Source organism: Phaethon lepturus, unplaced genomic scaffold (assembly GCF_000687285.1).
Source record: "Phaethon lepturus isolate BGI_N335 unplaced genomic scaffold, ASM68728v1 scaffold8259, whole genome shotgun sequence".
NCBI lineage: Eukaryota > Metazoa > Chordata > Aves > Phaethontiformes > Phaethontidae > Phaethon > Phaethon lepturus.
This window is the reverse complement of record NW_010562687.1, coordinates 1,440-21,244: the sequence shown is the minus strand read 5'-3', so window position 1 is coordinate 21,244 and position 19,805 is coordinate 1,440. Positions and strand designations below refer to the sequence as shown.

Here is a 19,805-nt window from a genome sequence, read left to right as displayed (position 1 = left end):
TTTATCCTTGTATTTCAGTTTTGTTTTTAAAGATGAGTAAGGTTACTGACTCAATCTTTTTTTGTTAATATCTAACAATATTCTCCAGACATCCTTTCCTGAAATTTAAGGCAGCTTTTAAGTTTCTTTCCTTTTTAACTTTTGCACTTATGTTATAAATGAACTGGCACAGAGCCAGCCTTGACTAAATACATTAAAATATCTTGGTATGGCATCCTTCTCAAGGATAGATCCCACTGGTAATGTAAATCCAATTTAATTTGATTTAATTTTTATATAATAATAATAAAAATAATAATTGCAATTATATCCAAGTAATTGCATCTTACTTACGATGAACATGCTAACATCTTTCTGGTTTTGTTCCCGAGTTTCATGCTTCCATAATACATGAATTGCATCTGAAGAAATAAATTGGAACGTTACAGAATATTAAACAACACAAACCAACCAACCAGCAAGCTATAGTGTCAATTAGGAAATAAAAATATGAGCTTCCCCTCTGGATGTTCAAGATCTTCCTTAAGTTTAACAAATTAAGTTGTAAACACTGTTTCTGGGCGATGATGGTGGGGAAATTTTCAAATGAAGATGTTGTCTTCGCTGTGGGGTTGCTGAGATTCTGTTTCACCACGCAGAGTTAGGAAGATTTATTGATACAGGCATACTCAAATCATGGTCCTAGATGACATAAACCATGAAGTCCTTGTTAGGAATTGCAGTCATCCCCCAACAGTGACAAAGACAAAATACTTGTAGCTTAGTGTTATTTTGAGTACAGAAATTCCCCCTTCCTATCCAAGATACAAAAAAAAAGAAAAATTAAACATAGATTTGATAATACTAATTTTCTATCGTGCATGTACTTCTTAATAGTACTTTTTGTTAGCCCTTTTTAACTTCAAGGGGTATGTGAACAGCTGTCTTCAGCTCAATAAATTTGGCATCATAGCTGTGTCCATTTTTAAAATACATGCCAATAAATTAATGCTTCCCTCAAACAAAACATGTTACGTGAGCAAAAGGTAACTGTTCGAGGAGGAATACCTGTCCTGCCGCTCTTGTCAGCTATAATGTGTAACCTGCTTTCTCACAAGTGCGCACTGCAGTCTTTGTGCTAAGCTGCATCAAAACTATTATTCTAGGAGTGAAGGTTATTTTAATCCTTTGTTCTCAAAAAAACTGTCATTGAATTTTGTTTATGAGTTGATGTGAAAGATATGGCATGGTCTGCGGAGTTTTTAGTTGGGCTTTATAAGCACATGTGAACGCATTTAAATGTGTAAATAGAGTTGCTCATCTTTCTATTTTTACCTGTGGCCGGAGGGATATTTAAGATCAGGTAGTGGAAACGAATACTAATTCTTTGTTCCTGTGAGGACTGTTGTAATTGTCTGACTTGTTGAAAAGTATAGTGTTGGTTTAGTCTTAAGTTACATGTATTGCTTTTGCTCTTTAAGAAAGCTAATAAATAAATTCTTGTATCTTCACAGCTTTTCCATGGTTTGGCATGGACATTGGGGGAACTTTGGTGAAACTTGCATATTTTGAACCTATTGATATCACTGCAGAGGAGGAGCAGGAGGAAGTTGAAAGCTTGAAGAGCATCCGCAAATATCTGACTTCCAATGTAGCCTATGGATCCACTGGCATTCGAGATGTCCACCTCGAGCTGAAAGACTTAACGATTTTTGCTCGAAGAGGAAACTTGCACTTTATTCGATTCCCAACTCATGATTTGCCTACTTTTATCCAAATGGGAAGAAATAAAAACTTTTCAACACTACATACGGTGCTCTGCGCCACCGGCGGTGGTGCTTACAAGTTTGAAGAAGACTTTCGCACAGTAGGTAGCCTGTCTTTCCTCGTACTGAAGCTGATGCTAAAAGCATTGCTGATTATGGGTTAAAATAAGCAGTATTTTGAAAAACTGTGGAATGCTCAAAGATTAAGTATTCATTTGTTTGATAATCTAGAAATATGCTTTCTGACATCACCATAGTAAACCTGAAGATCTAATGCTAACAGCTGATTAGAAACTTCCATTAAAGCAGTGAAATGCAGGATACCTTTGTGGAAGTTAACCACTTTCTAATCTGTCTTTTCTCCGATTGGAAATGTGCTTAAGCTGCTGAGGTGCTTGCATCATCTTGGATTTTCTTTCCTAAGCAGTCTTTGATGATAGGTTTTCAATGTTTGTGGGTGTTAATATCCACATTAATTTAGTCCAGTGCATTGTTTAGAGATCTGTGACAATGTGTACCTCAGTCTTTTTTCAACTGCAGAGTGGTTTGGGATTTTCCTGAGGTGTTTTGACTCTTCCCTTGATGATCAAAATTGATCATTTGGGTAGATGCAGTTTCTGTCCAAAGATAATTGTTACTGAGACTCTTACCACAGTATCCGGTGTACACGTGTCCGAGTTTTAAAATGGCTGCAGACCTCTTGTGCTTCTAGAGACAAGACGACTTTCAATAGCACAAAAGGTTTGGTTTCAAAAGTCTGCTTTTATTTCCATTCCTGTGCCACTCTTGCGTTGAGCTAGTGCAACTGTTTGTGGGGTAGGGTCACAATTTGTACAGCAGAACTAATACATTATCTAAAACCCCACAGAAATATTTTGTGTTGGAACACTTCCCTGATCTGTTCAACAGCAAAGCTTTGCAGTTATGCCATGGCAAGAAAAGCTGAAGGGACATGGGGGAAGAGGAGGGAGCTGACAGTGCTGTGATCTGGTCCTGATGTCAGTCAGCAGTGTGCAGTGCGGTCTGGTTGTGCAACTTTATAATCTAACTGCAGGCTGCTTTCTAAATGTGAGCTCACCTGATTCAGAGGTAGACTTCATGGGTGTGTTTTCTTGGATTAGCTGCCTAACTGGACTCTCTCTCTGCTGTGGTAAGGGAGAGAGCGCGATCACTCTTTTTGTGAAAGCCCAGAATTAAATTGGATTAAGTATGGTGTGAAATTACCGCCTTCCTGGAATCCACAGAACCTGTTAAAATGTCTTTCTGCTTTATGAGAGAATGGCAACTTAAATGTCATGTGCAAAACTGAGGAAGAACTGTAACAAGCCCAAAGTCCTGCAGAATTACTGATCTGTGGTTTTCTTGTGATCCTTGGAGCATTAATAAAGTTGCAAGGATAGCTAGTATGATGCCATTGAGGTTTTTATCTTAGGTTTTTATCTGTTGACATCTTAGAAATGACTGTTTGACTTCTAAAATGGGGGAGGAAACCCACAAACCTTGAGAAGATAAGCAGATGTGTGAGTTTCACCAAGGTCACACTCAATGGGGCCTCTAGGGTATTTGGTGACCTTTTTTGATTTAGATTGATGGAAAATGTTGCTAATTTTTCAACTGATTAATGTTTGAGTATCTCAAAAGTTATCTTTGGGTTTACCAAAGCAGATGTTTATACTGCCTGTCCTTGGTTCAAGTCTGAGCTCTAGATTTATAGTTAGAGTACTTTCTGACTATAGTCAGAATTTACCTCCGAATTCTTCGTTGGCTTTATAGTGGGATTGAAGTTCCTGAACTAGTCACCTGAGGTAGGTTCTTAAAGTTAGGCAATACAAATATACTTATAAATTTCTGGCACGTTTAAGCAATGTTTGAATGTGTTGACACTGTCTTTTTTCTTTTTTAACACAGATTGGAAACCTCCAGCTGCACAAGCTGGATGAACTTGACTGCCTTGTCGAAGGCTTATTGTATATAGACTCTGTCAGCTTCAATGGCCAGGCAGAGTGCTATTATTTTGAAAACGCCTCAGATCCTGAGAGATGCCAAAAGATGCCTTTTAACCTGGATGATCCATACCCGCTGCTGGTTGTTAACATTGGTTCAGGAGTCAGTATTTTATCAGTCCATTCCAAAGACAACTATAAAAGAGTAACTGGAACAAGGTAACTTAAAAACCTATGTTGCAGCTGTTACTCTGTGGAAGAATGAGCCGTCTGATTTCAAAGTGATTCCTCTCCCTGACTCCACCCACCTATCCCTTCTTTCATGCTGTAGGATGGAAAAGTATTTTGTCTTTCATTTGCAGCTGCATTCATTGAAGCCCATCCCCGTAGTTATGTTACTGAGGAGATTTAGCCAGTATCTTCTTTATCAGTCCATGAGTGCTAGAAGTGCTCTGTAGTGACAGTTTTACAGGTTTTGTCTTAAATTTTGAATATGTGTCCAGTGAACCTGTGTTTCTCTTGCTTCATAAGAATAAATATGTCCACACGTTTTACAGAAAATGGTCAAGGATCAAAGTCAGTGGTATGATGTGGGTATTTAGGGAGTTTTAGTCTCTGATTAAGTTTTCCAGGTTACATTTTGAAAGTTTATAATTATTTGTTAGCTCTTACTGCATGGTTAGCTTCTTGTAAGTGACATATCTAAATGTTAACTTGATTGACAGCTGTTTATGTAGTGAACCTTAAGCAAGAAAGCAGACAGTTTTGTATCTAAGTTGGAGGGCTTTGTTTATTTTCTTTGTCAGACAGAAGAATCTTTGATGTGAGGAAATACTATTTAAAAGCAGCTAGTTTTCTTTCTTAGTCTAGGTGGAGGGACCTTTCTTGGTTTATGTAGTTTGTTGACGGGCTGTGAAAGTTTTGAAGAAGCTCTGGAAATGGCATCCAAAGGAGACAGCACACATGCTGACAAGCTGGTTCGAGATATTTATGGCGGAGACTATGAAAGATTTGGCTTGCCAGGATGGGCTGTAGCATCCAGGTAAGCAAGAGATCTTTTTGTTGATTCTTTTGCTGGTTTGGGGGCCTTCAAAAATGAGAGTTAAATCATTAATACAGAGAAAACTGCTTTTTGCAAACTTTTATTGTAGTCAAGTTACATTTTCATCCTAAAACTACATATACTCAGTTTTCCTGAAGATTTAAGCCACATGCAGCTGCAGGTGCCTGCTAGCTAGGTATTGGAGACAGCTCATATGGTATGTCATAGACGTCTTTATGCGAGTCAGAGAGAATGTGAGCTGATCACAGGAGTGGCAAGAACAAAGTGCAGAGGAAGAACAAAGCAGATCACTTTTCAACTTCCTAGAATCTTTTAGTAGGGCCATTGTCCAGAGGGAAGGTGAGTGGAAGAAGGCATTTTTGTTGCTCTTACAATAGTATCTCTTAATTTTTTTTTTTAAGACTGCTTTTTTGATAAATGGTTGTCAGTACAGGCAGCTGGCATAATGTTTTAACTACTTTTCTCACTTACAAAAGCTGTTGAACATAAACAGTTTACACCATGAGAATGAATGTATTTTACTGCCAGTTACAGAGGATTTTTGTTATAGCTGCAAGTTTCATTTTCATTGGGGAAGATTATTGGTGATGTTACATTCTTACCCTTAAGAATGGAAGAAGAATAAAATTTGGGAGTGAAACTAGTATGTACGTAAGCGGGTCGATAAATCTTTGCTCTTAATTCAGTAGTAAGAGGTCTTAATTCATGGTCTCCCTCTCCAGCCAGCTGAGTCCAAGCCTCTTCAGAGAGCATATGCTGAGAGGTTTTAATATATGCAGACTTTACACTTGTAGTCAATACATCTTAACTCACTCTGTATATAGGTACTTCTTGTTCTCATTTGCTTTTTAAGACCTTTAGGATCTTTAATGACTATTTGCGTTTTAGAATAATCAGGATTCTGGCTGACTTGGATATGGCACAGAGTCCTTAGTGGTAAAACATCATGCATAGCTATGGATTCTTGTATTTTTTCTTTTTTATAATTTGTAAGAAATTATCTACTGTGTATAGTAATGGAAGTGTCCTTCTAATCTAGAACTCTTCATTTATGCAACCTAAATACCAGTCCGACAGCTGTTTATTTTCTGTTTCAGAGGATTGTGTCCCATCATAAAACCATTCAACTCATCTCTGTTTTATTTCTACTTTGAGAATAGAGGATTGGGTAGATATTGTGAGTGAGGAAGCAAGCATGAGGAGTTGGAGGATTCACCAGTCAGACTTAGGCATTGACTTAATTTACAGTGACTAGGTTTGCAGAGTAGTCTTGCCTAAGAGTTTTTTTTCTACTTTTTGCTGTAGATGCTCCTTCATGAAAGTCAACAATCTAAACAAAAATATTTTGTGGGGGTCATTATTGTAACAAGATTGACTGTTTCCTGTGAAGGAATAAATACACATGTTGCAGTGTCAGTTGTCAAATTGCTGTATTTAATACAGACTTAAAAAGGGAGCTCCCTAAGAACAAACATGAGACTTAAGTTCTGTGATAGCATAAAAATTACATTCTGAAATTATTTCAAGTGCACATAAATCACTTTGTACTTAATGGAAATTTTTCCTGTTGTAGTTTTGGGAATATGATCTACAAAGAGAAGAGAGAGTCTGTCAGTAAAGAAGATCTTGCAAGAGCCATACTGGTCACCATCACCAATAACATTGGGTCTATTGCCCGGATGTGTGCAGTAAATGAGGTAAAAACTTCTGACAAGGAAGTGATCTATCTATAGGTCTACTATTTGGTTTCAGATTAAATGACTGCTAAAATGGTGTCAAATTTAAACCTTTCAAATACTTGTATACGAGTATTCATCTAACATAATTAAGCGCTTGTTTAAGCACTATGTTAAGCAATAACACAATTAAATTTTCTTTGGTTCTTGCTCTCATATCATTAAACCAGTATTTAATGTTGCTTCCGCTTAATGTTGGATTTATTTCAGTGCATCAGGGGAAAATTAAATGATATTCACTTATTTACATTTGATTTGATGAAAATTCACAGCTTGCTTCCAGTATTTAAGTCTTAGTCTAATCTTATACTGAGGTATATTGAGGTCTGAAGATGAAAGGAACATCTGTTACGTCTTACTGTCTTCGGCTTCTTTACAGTGCTGCCTTGTTGCATATGGATCAAGCAGCATTGTACAGGGCTATGAAGGCATTGAGTCTTCTCTACCAAATAAAGTATTTTTTGTTTAATTTCACTTTTAGCTGGGCTGTTTCTTTGGCTTAGTTACTGAAAATGCTTACTTAATTTGAAACACAAATGCTAATTCTCTGTAAATTAAGTCATTTAATTCTTGAGGGTTGCAGTTTTTCCTTTTCCCCGAGTATGCTGCGTTTTACATTTTGGAACCATGTTTTAATTACTTGTTGTTTGGGTTTTTTGTGGGTGTTTTTTCTTGCTTGAGACAGTCTGTTCTTTCATAGCTTAATTTTTCAAAGCTGTGTTAAACAGTAAAAAGACTTAATCCTCTGCTGTTTTTCTCTTCTTTTAGAAAATAAACAGAGTTGTGTTTGTTGGCAATTTTTTACGTGTGAATACTTTGTCAATGAAGCTTCTTGCATATGCACTGGATTACTGGTCAAAAGGCCAGCTGAAGGCGTTGTTCCTAGAACATGAGGTATGCGGTGGTTCATTTATTATCTGTATGTATTGTTTTACCATAAATAAAAAATGCATGTATTGAGTAGCTCTCGTGTGTGATAACCTGAGACACCAAGTACTCAGTAAACATTGAAAATAAGCGGAGATTTCTCATGCTATATTGGTTCTCTGGGGACAGTGCTTTCTGCTAGGGAAGGACTTCAGTCACGTTGGGGTATCTCAGTTCATGCTATAGATTCTTGGAGAGGGACAAGAAAATGTTAAGCTCTGCACTGAGGTTCAACAGTTTTCCTCAGTCTTGGGTGGCAACAGTAGTAAGTATTGTATTTCAAAAGATTACACAGAGATCTAAATCATGGGCCTTTGAAATACTTACATTGTTCTCAGCTGAGCCTGAGCAACATCCTTGAAGTCGAGATTGCTTTTAACAAGGACTGCTTTCCTGCCACCACAGAATACCTTGAAGTTGTAGTGATTTTATGCTAGGAGACTAACCTCCTTTTCGGCAGCTTCTGCAGTCTAGATCAGTATGTAGTGCTGAGAGTGTTGACCTGGCTTGGTTAAAATACAGGCAACCAGTATGAATTACTGGTGCAACCGTTGGAAGACTTGTAGTTTCTTGGCAGTGGGCTGGCAATTTTTCTCCTCAGTTTGTTGGTCTGCAAATATTACAGCATTACATCTATTCCTCTTCAGTTGATTCTTACAACTTTTTTCCCTTATTGCTTATCCTGAGACTGACAGTAGTCTGCCTTGGTGCTAGTGTCTGCAGTAATAGCAGAGTGGTTTCTTGTTAGTTCTGCATCCTTCAGATTTTTCTTGGATAAATTTCAAATTTTTTGCATTTGACCAAGTGTAGATTCCAAATGCTTCTATATTTAATAGTTTTAGGCAGGGGGAACATTTCATTTCCCCAGAGGGGAAAAATAATCCAACAGGAGAAAGTGGGTTTTTGTTACGCAGGTAGGTATACAGTCCAAAAAATGGTGTTGAAGCTTGGACATAATTCTTAAACTAACTGCACTTCACATTTTTAAAGAAATTTTTGACTTGTACCTTAGGAATAGTGTTGCTATGGATATTGAAGATCCTTTGGCAATCAAAATATGCAGCTGCTGTAGGAAAAACAAACCAAACTTGATTTCTGTGCCGTAGAAGTCACTGATACATGTCTTAAGTCCTGCAGTATATGGGGAGGCTTGGTGTGAAATCTCCTAAAGTTAAGCTAGATAAGGATAAAATGTTTTACAAAACTTTAAAAAATTATTATGAAAGATTATATATTAAAGGCTTATGGTGTTCTTTCTGTAGCACTGGTCCACCAGATGCTTTGTTGTCACTGAAATGCGATTAGTGCAAAATTTAATGTGCTACTTGAACCTGAAATATTTTTTTGGTTTTTTCAAACAGGGATACTTTGGAGCTGTTGGTGCTCTTCTTGGGCTGCCAAATTTCAGTTGAGATACCAGATGTCACTACACTGTACTATTTTCCACCTGAATGACACTTGTTTTATGACAACGGGAACTAATTCTGGGGAGAGGAGAAGCAAATAGCAGGTTTTCTGTAACTGTTTTTAAGAAGTGATGAGCTACTGAATATTGCCATTATAAGTAAGGGGGTTTCACTCTGTTGGGCATTGAAAAGTCAAATGTTTGGGGATATTGTTTATGTTCTTTGGTACATATAGACAGTATTGAACTTTTAATATGCAATACATCCTCTGAAAACAAGCTTCCAGAAGAAGGAATGCCAATCCTTTAAGTGCTCAGTGTGAAAAGGTTTACTTCTGAGGCTTCAGGCCCACCAGTTTTCTGTATCATTGATGAATGAAAAATTATTTTCATTAGTTATACTATATTATGAGCACAATTTCCCATGTGTACTTACAGAAAATAACTTTAAAACAGTAAGGTACTAGCCTCAAGGTGAGGAAAGTGTAGACAATTGCTTTCCACAGTAGAATAGTGATTATTTTTACGTGTAATTGAAAGAATATTAATGCTTAAATTTTCAGTGAGAAGAACAGAAACACAAATCAGCCAAAGCAGCAGATTAAGCAGTTGATGTTTTGAAGGTTTTGTGAAGATATTCACTTGCTCTCTTCATTTGAAGATGCAGCTGCTATTTTTGAGAAGATCCCCTCTGCCTTTGGTTGGGTTTGGAAAATAATTTAACGATTAATGAAGGCAGGTTTTGGGGGCTTGGTGGTTGTTTTTTGTGGGGTTGGGGTTTTTCGTTTTTTTTTTGAGGATGGGACTTCCAAATTGCCTTCTGTTGTTTTTCGATGTTTTTTATGTCCTTATAAATTCTGACTTCATGCATCATTTGTAAAGGTACCACAAAGCCTGAGAGAATTGAAGAAATCCTTATAAAATAGACTAAATCTGGGACCTCATAATTTTGATGCTTTGGCTAATTTCTGTGGAAGTTTGGAAAATTTCCGCCCCATCCCACTAATTTGAAAATGTGATTTCTCCTTGATTTTATAAGAGTTAATCAGAATCTAATTAGATGTTGAAAATGAAAGGTTGTTAGCTTGCTTTTGGATTTGAAAGTTTGTTTTTGAAAGTTAAGGACAGCATCAGAGTTTGTATTGCAGCACCAAACGGACCAATATTTAGTGCACTTGCAATATGGAATCGTTCATCAAATTGTGGCCTTGGGATAAAATCCGTACTCTGGAACTGATCTTTGGGTTTTTCTGTACACTTTTAAAATTCACAGTTTGTGATTATTGTAATAAGTTTAGTCCTGAAGCCAGGGCATGAGATCTTAAACTTGTAAGAATATTATACAGTCATTACCTATATGACTCTGTGGACTAAAGAGCTACTCAATTTTATGGTATCATTTTAATGTTAAGTATTTCCTATAAGTGCATGAGGAGCAACCAGACTAGAACATATTCATATGTTGGGTTTTAAGGTGTTTTTAAAACTAATTGCTCGAGTATTCCACAGCATGGCTGTGTTGAATTCACAGACAAATCCACCTAGTGTGTTAGAAACCTCTATGTGCTATTTTCAGTCTTCTCTTTTCTTAAAATTCAAAGCCCCATAGTAACATCAAATGTTGTTGTTTGTTTGGGGTTGTTTTTTTTTTTCATTTCTGTGGTCCTTTAAGAGTACAGTAACTTAGAGTAGGAAATTCATTAAGCCCAATGCCAATTGCTAATCCAGTTCCATTTATTGTTGCTCTTCCTGGTACTCATACTACATTTCCATTGTGCTTGCTTTGATGTTTTATTTTAGACATAAAAAACCAAACAAAAACACTCACAGTTCAAGTATTCTAATGCTAAATCAGAGCACTTCAGAAAATAATTGAATATGGTTTTTATAGAATGTCTTCATAAATGCTGTATACTGTTCCTTTTAAGTTATGGTTGACTATAGAAAGTAACCTCTATTTGGTTATAAAACTTTGTAAAAACTTAATCTTCTGAATGCTTTGACAGCCTCCTGAAAATTTTGCAAACCAACTGCATATTTTTCTTGCAAAGTGAAGTGCTTTAAGACTCGTACTAGAGGTTGATTAGAAACAGTTCCTTTAGACCATATTTATTGCTACTTCACGTCTCATTTTGTGTTACTGAAAGAGAGCTGCTCTTGAAGCAGTAGTTAGAAGTTACTTGTATATTTAACCAGAAGCACATGTAGAAGATGGTTACCTAATGACCATGGTTAATTTAAACCATTTGAAGTTGAGGTGACCTAAGATACATTTTTAAAGTAAGTTGTACAGAGTTACAGAATAAATTAATGGAGAATTCTTGAATAGCTGTACTGTATAGGAACTACTGTGAGAATCAAAAAGTGTGCCCTACCTCTTATTTTACTTCCCTTGAGCTTCTAAGAAAATTGGCTTCCTTTTGCTAGTTTTACCAGCACAATTTTTACTTCATTACAAGAGAAACCAGAGAAGTTTTTAAGCCTCACTGTAAAGCCCAGGGGTCCTGTATTTAAGCCACAGCTTTGGGTTTCATCTCATTTTCCCTCAACTTAAACTTGTTACTAGAGTCTCCAGAGATTGACTCTACCACCAGTAGAAATGCTAGGCATCACAAATAGTTGCAAGATAAGTCTTAAAGTCTTTTCATCTGAATTCTCTTCTAAATAGGTTGAAAAGGCTTGTTTCTTTTATACAAATCACTGAAGTAACTTGCTTTTTCCTGATCTTCTCTTTTTTTACTTTCACCCTTACCATTTCTTTTCCTCAAAACTAACTGGTTGAAGCGGCTTTAGAGTGAATTGGTTCAATGTGATGTACTACAGTAGAGAAAATTTGGGGTTTTCTCAGGGCTACTGTTGTCTTCTCAAGTGGAACCACTTCTCTAGAGGAAAGTTGTGTGATATTTCTTCTTCTAAAGTAAAATGTAAAGCTCATTTTGAGTGTGTAATAGTTTTCAGCTCAATCAGCCATGTGAGTGCCTTTTAATTTTTTCATGTAATGCCAATTTTGCTGGTACTGGGACTTTATCCAGGAGGTTTCCTAACCAGTGTTGCTTACCAGAGAAATGGCAGATAATTTTATTGGCCGTGGAGATGATCCCATTGATCCAGTGTAGCTAGAGGCGCCAGGAAAACAGTGTTGGGTTTCTGGCTTCCTATCCCTGTAGCCTGTATCTTGGGGTAATGTTTTTGCATTTCTTGGTCTCATCCCTCCAGCGTGGTCTTTTTAAGTATTACGCACAGTTTTATTGTATCAGTATCTCTCTCAAAATCATGTGAGTTTTTAGTCAGATAAGTACAGATTATTTCTGGCCAAAGAAATTCATTTTTAGGTGAAGCTATCCCAAGTTGGTATGGCTATTAAACTTAACCACTTTCACCTTTCTAGTTCTACTAGGGTAACTGCAGTTTGAACAAGAGAGGAACTACTTCTACAGTAGATTTGGAATACTTAGCAAGCTGGAATGAACACATCCTCAGTGTTCTTTATGGAAGCTAGCAGAGGTTTAAGTATGAACACTTTTTTATTCTTTTAGTAAAACCACAATAAATGTAACAGTTTGGAGAGAAGCAGCACTGATACACTTTCTTTGTCTTATAGTTTGGTCCAGATTTTCAAAGGGTGTTCAGATGTCTGACCAGCCTTTTGAAGATCTTTCCCACTCTCTGTAGTGTTCTGCCAAGCAAGCACGCACCTGTGTGATTCTACTAACACCTCCGTTCATAATTTGAGAGTTATGGCGTGGAAAGAACATCAGACCATGCTGTCCCACTTACTCTCAGCCTGCACATTAAGAACAAAAGTTCAGTTCTGGCTTCTCGTAATGGCTTAAATATTCCTTCAGTAGTATTGTGAGATTCCTACTTGCATATGAGTTGTAGGTAGTATACAGGCAAGGTGACAATATAGCCTTTAAGGGTAGTAGTACTAATACTAACTCTTTGTCTCTATCCAGTATAGGTCTTCAGGAAATACCTACTTCCAGATAAGTTGCAATAACTTCTTATTTCTATACATTTTGGAATAACAGTAGGCTTTTAACATTTGGAACTAATTAAAGTGTCTTTTTTCTAGAGCAAATTGTGCTGCTTCTTAAAGACTATATGGTGTCTTATGCATTCAGTCATTAACTTGGGTTAATGCTTAAATTTACATTCAACCTATTTTTAAATATTGCCTTCACTATTCACATTCTGGATACTAGATGGCTATAATGCTGAGGAAATGGTTTAGTTAAGTTCAGAACAGAGATGCAGGTCAGTGCGGTTATGTTGAGCTGGTTGTGGTCAGCTTTTTATCCTGAGTCGGTTTGCACACATAACAAGATTAGTGTTTTCCTAGTGACAGTGCTTTCTACATCTTTTTTTTTTTTTCTGGATTATGTAGGCTTAAGAAACATGTAATAGAGTTTTTTGCTTAGGTTAAAAAGTGAACAAAAATCTGTGGGTCAGATAGATGAGAAGTATTTGACCAAGATCTGTAGGTCACAGTGCAGACTGAGGAACACGCTTGACACATACAGTTACTGTTTTGGTTGTATTAATTTTTCCATTTCCTGTTAACGCACAATGAGAGGGGGCAGACCTAACAATCATTGTGGGTAAAATGGGTGCATTAAGTCCTCAGACATGACCATGGGAGATTAAAAAAACGGTTTATCACAGTATAGAGGGATAATTCCCTGCTTGCATTCTTTAAGTTTTACTGATATATTCCAAAGCACATTGCCAGTGTTCTGTCATCTGTGATAAAATTACTAATTCTTTAAGTTTAAAAAAAGTCTGCAAAGAAGCCTGTTTTATTAGTTTTGTTTACTTCACATACGTAAAGCATATTAGGTATTGTTAAAAACACACTTTCTGAAAACATCTCAAAAGATGCTGTAATATATTTGTAATTATTAATGTGCTAATGGAATATGTTTGAGCAGTCTAGGTTTGCATAACTGAGTGACAAATCCTGCTCACTTTAGTTATTCAAGTAGATGATTCTCTTAAATGGGGGCTGTTTTAAACTGATGAGGAACATTTGGCCTCGATCATCTGCCTGGGGAACACAGTAATGTTTCCTGCTGGTGCTAAATAATTTGTTGAAAATAAAGGTTCTAAGTAGAAATTGTAAATAAAATATTTATGGCCTGGTCATTGTGACAGACTTAAAATTTATCATTTGCAAATATTTTTTGGCCTTATTTCAAGTTTCCTTTTTGGGTTTTTTTAGAGTATGTGGACTTTGTTTGTTGATGTGGCAAGTCACTGGCAGGTTTGGCTTCCTGTGCTGCTTTCTGTAAGGCCCATAACATTCCCGTGGTGCATTATGATACAGATGACTTTTCATTGCTGGATTTCACTGTTATCCTTCATCTTGTTTTGTCCTTGTAGCTGTTTAAACAAATAGTATCAAGTAGAACACAGTTGGCATTGGTTCTCTGCTAAAACTTCAAGAAAATCATCCAATACTGTAAGCATTTGGGGAAGTTGTTGAAAATGCAAAAATACCTATTTAAAATAATTTTAAAAGCTAAATGTGTTAATTAGTCTTGCCTGTAAAATAAACTGGAATACGGTGTATCAGTTGCTAATATTTTGTGAAATGCTAGCAATTTATAGCATTCTTCTAGCATCAATTTAAGAACATTGTACATACAAGCTTTGGGAGGAGGTATAGTAGTTTCAGATTGTGCATTTACAAAAGAATTTAATTGTAAGACTAGTGCATTAGTATTTTGAGACATATTAAATTACAACATCTAGAACATGAAAATTGGTGTGTGGATGTTATAGAGATAGGATATAGAGGGCTTTTGATAATTGGCATTTCTTTACATTTCTGAGTTTTTGCATTTTAACAAGTATTTAATTTTCCATCTACTGTCTTGTCATGTGCAGGCTTTCTAATCACCAATTGCTGTCTTCAAATATTTGTTTGAGTTAATTAGCAAAACAGACAGGCAAATCTATGAATTGTAAACCCTTGTAGGATGGAAGTTCTCCGAAGAGCCATTTGGTTAAGTTGCCTTATTCTATTACATTGCACTTATGTTATGTCTCCACTTTCTTGTTTACTGTTCAGACACTGAAGATGTGATGTAAAAATATGTGCTACAAATTTTTATTTCTAAATTACTGATTAATACCTTTTTGTCACCTGTTAATACAGCTCTTGTAAATTATACCTTTATGCCATCTATAATACAGCTCTTGTAAATTGTTTAAATTATTTTTCTTTTTATAGATTCTTGTTACTGAATGTACAGATTAGATCCCTTTAATATGTCACAGTAATTTGATTGGGACCCAAATATGGCCAATGCTGTAATTCATCCCATCAAAACTGTAAATAATTCTTTACTGCTTGTTTGCATGAATGAAGTTTGGATTTCATTTACTTTATCATAACCCAACTCCTCTGTGATGGGCCTCATTTTTACAGTTTATTTTCCTGGTTTTATTACCATTTGTTCTGTATGAATGTTGAAACAGTACTTTGTCTTTTCCTAATAAATAATTCGAGATTGTTCATTGTTTGCCTACATCTGTGTGTTTTGGGGGAGGGATTTCTGCACATGGTTTTTGCCTTCAGCATCATAAATTGCTATGGTACTTGAAAGTGGAGTTTGTTGCATAACATTTTATACTAAGGAAACATGACTGATACAGTTTTCATGCTCTTTTCTTCCTCTCCTTTAATAAAAGCTTATACTTCATAGTTCTTAGATTCAGGTCCTGTTTTGGAAACACTTGATGTCCTAAAGAATGTTAGCTTTGCAGTCTTGAAGTAGAAAGCATGCCGTGAAGCTGCCATAAACTTTTGCCTTCCAAATTAACTTGAGAGCACATGCTGATTCATGCACACAGGTGACTTGGTGATATTTTCCTGTTTAATAAAATACTTCATGTATAAACTGCACATTGCGTATAAATGGCAATTACTCCTCTGTTGGAATTGTTCTTTGCTTATGTTTTGGAAAAGCTAAATTATATTGTCCTGAAGTTGTTCTAGCTGGATGCCTAACGGGCGAGAAGTTGTCAGGAATGAAGTCTGTGCCACAACAGCATGCTGGCAATGCATCTTGTGGCAAGCTTGCTGTGTCAGAGACTGTTCTTCAGGGTTCACAGTACAAATGTTTTAGCCACCCAAACTACAAATCTTTGCTTGAAACTGCTAAAAATTAAACCCTGAAAATTCCATTCTGTGTTGTATTTCCATCAAGTCTGGCAAAGAGGAGCTCTGCACCACAGGGAAATGAGGGAAATACCTAAGAGTAAATGAGCTTGTAAGAAATACAAGTCCCTCTACAAGTTTATGGGGTGTTCATTTGTTTGGTTTGCCATTTTTTGAATGCAGAAATATCTTCAGTCTTTGAGTGAACTGTAGTAGCCTTCTGTGGAAGCTGGTTTGCATTTCAGCTGGACTTCTTGACTGCTTCCTGGTGCAGCCTGTGTGCAAGCTCAGGGATAGGGTAAGCTGTGTGAGCTTCTTTTAGTCTATCTTATCTGTGGATCTGATTAAAAAAAAAAAAGGTTAGTATGAAACAAGTGACTACTTGTAAGACTATTCAGCCAGCTGTATTTGAATTTCTACCGGACTCAGAAATGCAAACCTATAATTTTAATAATCCTTGTAACTTTGCTTTTTTTACTACAGATGAAAAATGAAGTTTGCCTTTTGTCCCAGAGTGAATCCCCCCTGCTCTAAAGGCATTTCTGTCCATCAACAGATGCTCAATAAGTATATCCACTTTCTGTCATTTCAGGCTACAGCATGAAAATGTAGTAGCAGTCACATTGTGCACAGCGTGTGGGAGGTATTTTCATGCAGCCTGTAAGTATGGAGTTGTGAGAGTTAATTTGGCAATGGTGGCTCCTCATGGGGCAAATTAGCTCCAGGAAACTGCAGTAACTCTCTGGCTGGCCCAGACTCCTAATACAGACCCTGGCAGTGGATGCAGGAAGGGAAATTATAAGAGTAGCTCTGCTACGGCAGAGTCATAAGCAGTTATGGAAGAAGCAATATGAAATTTCTGTAGGTAAAAATTTCTCTTACAAGGACACAACAAAGCTCTTCAATTCCTGAAGGTGCTTTTCTTGGGAAGGATATAAATCTATGCCGTACAGAAAGGAAATGTGTGCGCTGAGAGTGCTCAAGGTCTCAGAAACATGTTTGAGTTGGTGAGCAACTTGGCAAATTTTTAACGTGGGGACAGATACCTCTGTGGTGTATGAACACTTTTTTCCTCTCTACCCTTTAGATTCTGGCTGAGTTTGTTGACTGAGAGAAGCTTTTGGCCATGCTTTATTGCAGCATTCTGCATTGTTTTTCTTTACCTAATTATAAAGGAGATTTACATACAATTTCTTTGCCGTAAAACAGCTTACGTATTGAGCAATGACTAGAGGAAGTGTTTAGCAGACTTTTGCACGATGAAACCTGAAAGGAAGAGGGATCCAAAATGCCAGCGTCTTTCAAGCAGATAAAATACACTGCATCAACTGAGGGGGAAGAAATACAAAGACAGAATGAAGATTCATAGCCGAACTCCAGACTCTGCAAGTCCTGAAAGGTAAAGGGTCTGCAGCCCATGTGATTTTAAGGCAGTGTAAGCATCTAAGAAATTACTTGCAAATTAAATTCTGAGTAGTTTCTGTACTGCTTGTCATGGCTATTTGAGTCTGGTTGGTCAGCCAATTTTCTATCTACCCTAGTGTCAGCCTATTCACTCTGTATTTCACCGATTTGGCTTTATGTTGACTGAGAAAGATGATATCCTAAAGTCAGGATAAAGAGCATCTGATGCTCCTCCGTTAGCTACAGAGCCAGTCATCACAGAAAGCTATCAGGTTGGTCAGGCATAATTTGCCTTTGGTAAAGCTATGCTGGTCTCATCACTGCCTCATCCTTTGTGTGCCTGGATGTGTCTTTCAGTAAGACTTGCTCTGTGGCCTTCCCAGGCACTGCAGTGAGGCTGACCAGCCTGTAGTGCCCCACATACACCTTCCTGAGGATGGGTGCGACATTCGTCTTCTGCCATCACAAACCTTCCTTGGTGTCCAGCACCATCCTTGCCCTCGGATAGAGCCTGTCTGGTCCCATGGCATCACGTGTGGCCAGCTAGCTCCAGGGCTCCCTGTTTTCCTCTCCAGTGGGGAATGCCTCACTCCCACCACTTCTGCTCCTGGGCTGGAGGAGCTGAAAGCCTGATGGCAAACCTTAGAAGTGAAAGTCTGAGGCAAAGAAGGTACTGACTACAGTAGCCTTTTCTGTGTCTCTTGTTACTAGGAGATCACAGGGTGGTTCTGTTGAAGGAGACCAATACATTGGGGTGGGGCATATCAAGGCAAATGGCCCTGAGTTTTGGCCAGAGACTGGTTATCAGAGGCTGGCTGCAGCAGAGGAATGCAAGCCCGGAGATAACAAGGGAATGCAAGGAGGGGTGCTTTGCACAATAAATCCAAATCGGTGGCATTAGAGATGCAGGGGAGAGAGGTGTCACTGGAGGAACTGGCTGCAGCAAATTACGTTTGCTGCTTTTTAAAAGTACTCTAGGTCAGTGTCATTGACCTGGAAGCAGTGCTGCCTGTTAACTCCAGAACTGATGTCATCTGCAGTATTTGACTTTGAGTTTACAGCCCCTTTTCTGTTATGATCAATTTATTACAGCTTATCACTTCACTTGAATTCCCTGGCGAGGTCCTGCCAGCGGCCATGAGTCCCTACAGTCTGCCCATGACAACAGGAACCAGAGCGGTCTGCTTTTTCTCATTTTGGGGTAGATACGCCTCTTTACAGGACAATCCCTATCAGTCCTACCACCTACCTGTCTGTAACTTTTCTTATTAGAAAGGACGTTTTGTTTCAGCATTTCAGGCTGATGGATACACTGCAGAAGTGCAACCTCTTCTAGGGGGAAGTTGAGAGGCTTTGCTCAGTTTTGCATTTAATTTCTCTGGAGTTATGTTTCACTTAAGGAATACGCTACAATGGGAGAATCTCATTTAAAATCTTAACCGAGACCTACAGATTTATGGCTGCTTATTAGCTTGGAGTTCAGCCTGCCCTCTGTGAGTAATACAGTGTTCTCACTTTTCTGAAGGGCTGTATTAAATGTATAAAAGGTCATGAGCCTTTCATAACCCAGAGCCTTTCATAACCCACCTGTGCTCAGATACACAAATTATCAAGTTGTCTCTGACCTAATCTGTTTATGTACTTTTTGTATCACAGGTGTTTGCTATCTGTGGAGAGTTACTGATGTCATTTGATAGTAGACAATAAGATCTCCCAGGGAACATGTAGGAAGTACAAGGACTTACATCAGTCATTTAAAACGAAGAAGAAAAGGCATTATTTCTTAAGAAGGACTTTTCTGGTCGCCATTGGAGAGGTGTACGCAGGGTGTGGGTGTGTTCTGAAGCCAGCTCTGGGACTGGTGACAAGGTTAGCACTGGACAATGCAAAACCTGCTCATGGATGCCTCTTTTCCTTCTTCCCACCAAGTACGTTGCTGTTAGTCGTTTGTCCCTGGTGAAGCAGAGGTTTTAGTAAGGGGTTTACCTTTCATGAAAGGCATGTTGCTGAGCTAATGGTGTGCACAAATACCCCAAGGGTAAATAAAGCACATCTGTTCTTACTGGAAAGGATAAGGGGGAGAAAGGCCACAATCCAAACAAACAATCAAGGCCATAGTCAGTAAGGCTCCGTACTTTGTAAGCTGGTACCAGGGGAATTGCAAGTGTTCAAAATCTAATAACCAGATCTCTTTTTCTGGCCATTAAATTTATTTTCAAATTGCAATTGATTCATCTTTCAGTTTGGGATAGTTAAAAACTGTCTGCCATCAAGAGAGTCACCATTCCTCATCCTCTGGAAAGCAGTCTGCTTTCCATTACTCTCTTGCCCTTCCCAAATTCATTCTCTCAGGGGTGTTGGTGTGGGCGACTCGCAGACAGGGCCTTCTGGCCAGAGGTCCTGCACTAGGCTGAGGC

General features: G+C 37.8%; 1 protein-coding gene across 1 annotated transcript; it reads left to right on the top strand.

Annotated features, from left to right (window-relative positions):
* Nucleotides 1–1,501: 1,501 nt before the first annotated feature.
* On the top strand, nt 1,502–9,055 carry PANK3 (pantothenate kinase 3). Its single transcript, XM_010294349.1, has 6 exons — nt 1,502–1,846; nt 3,654–3,907; nt 4,554–4,730; nt 6,325–6,448; nt 7,256–7,381; nt 8,776–9,055. Exons 1-6 carry the CDS (start codon nt 1,511–1,513, stop codon nt 8,824–8,826), a joined length of 1,068 nt encoding a protein of 355 aa, XP_010292651.1. The 5' UTR covers nt 1,502–1,510; the 3' UTR covers nt 8,827–9,055.
* Nucleotides 9,056–19,805: the final 10,750 nt, after the last annotated feature.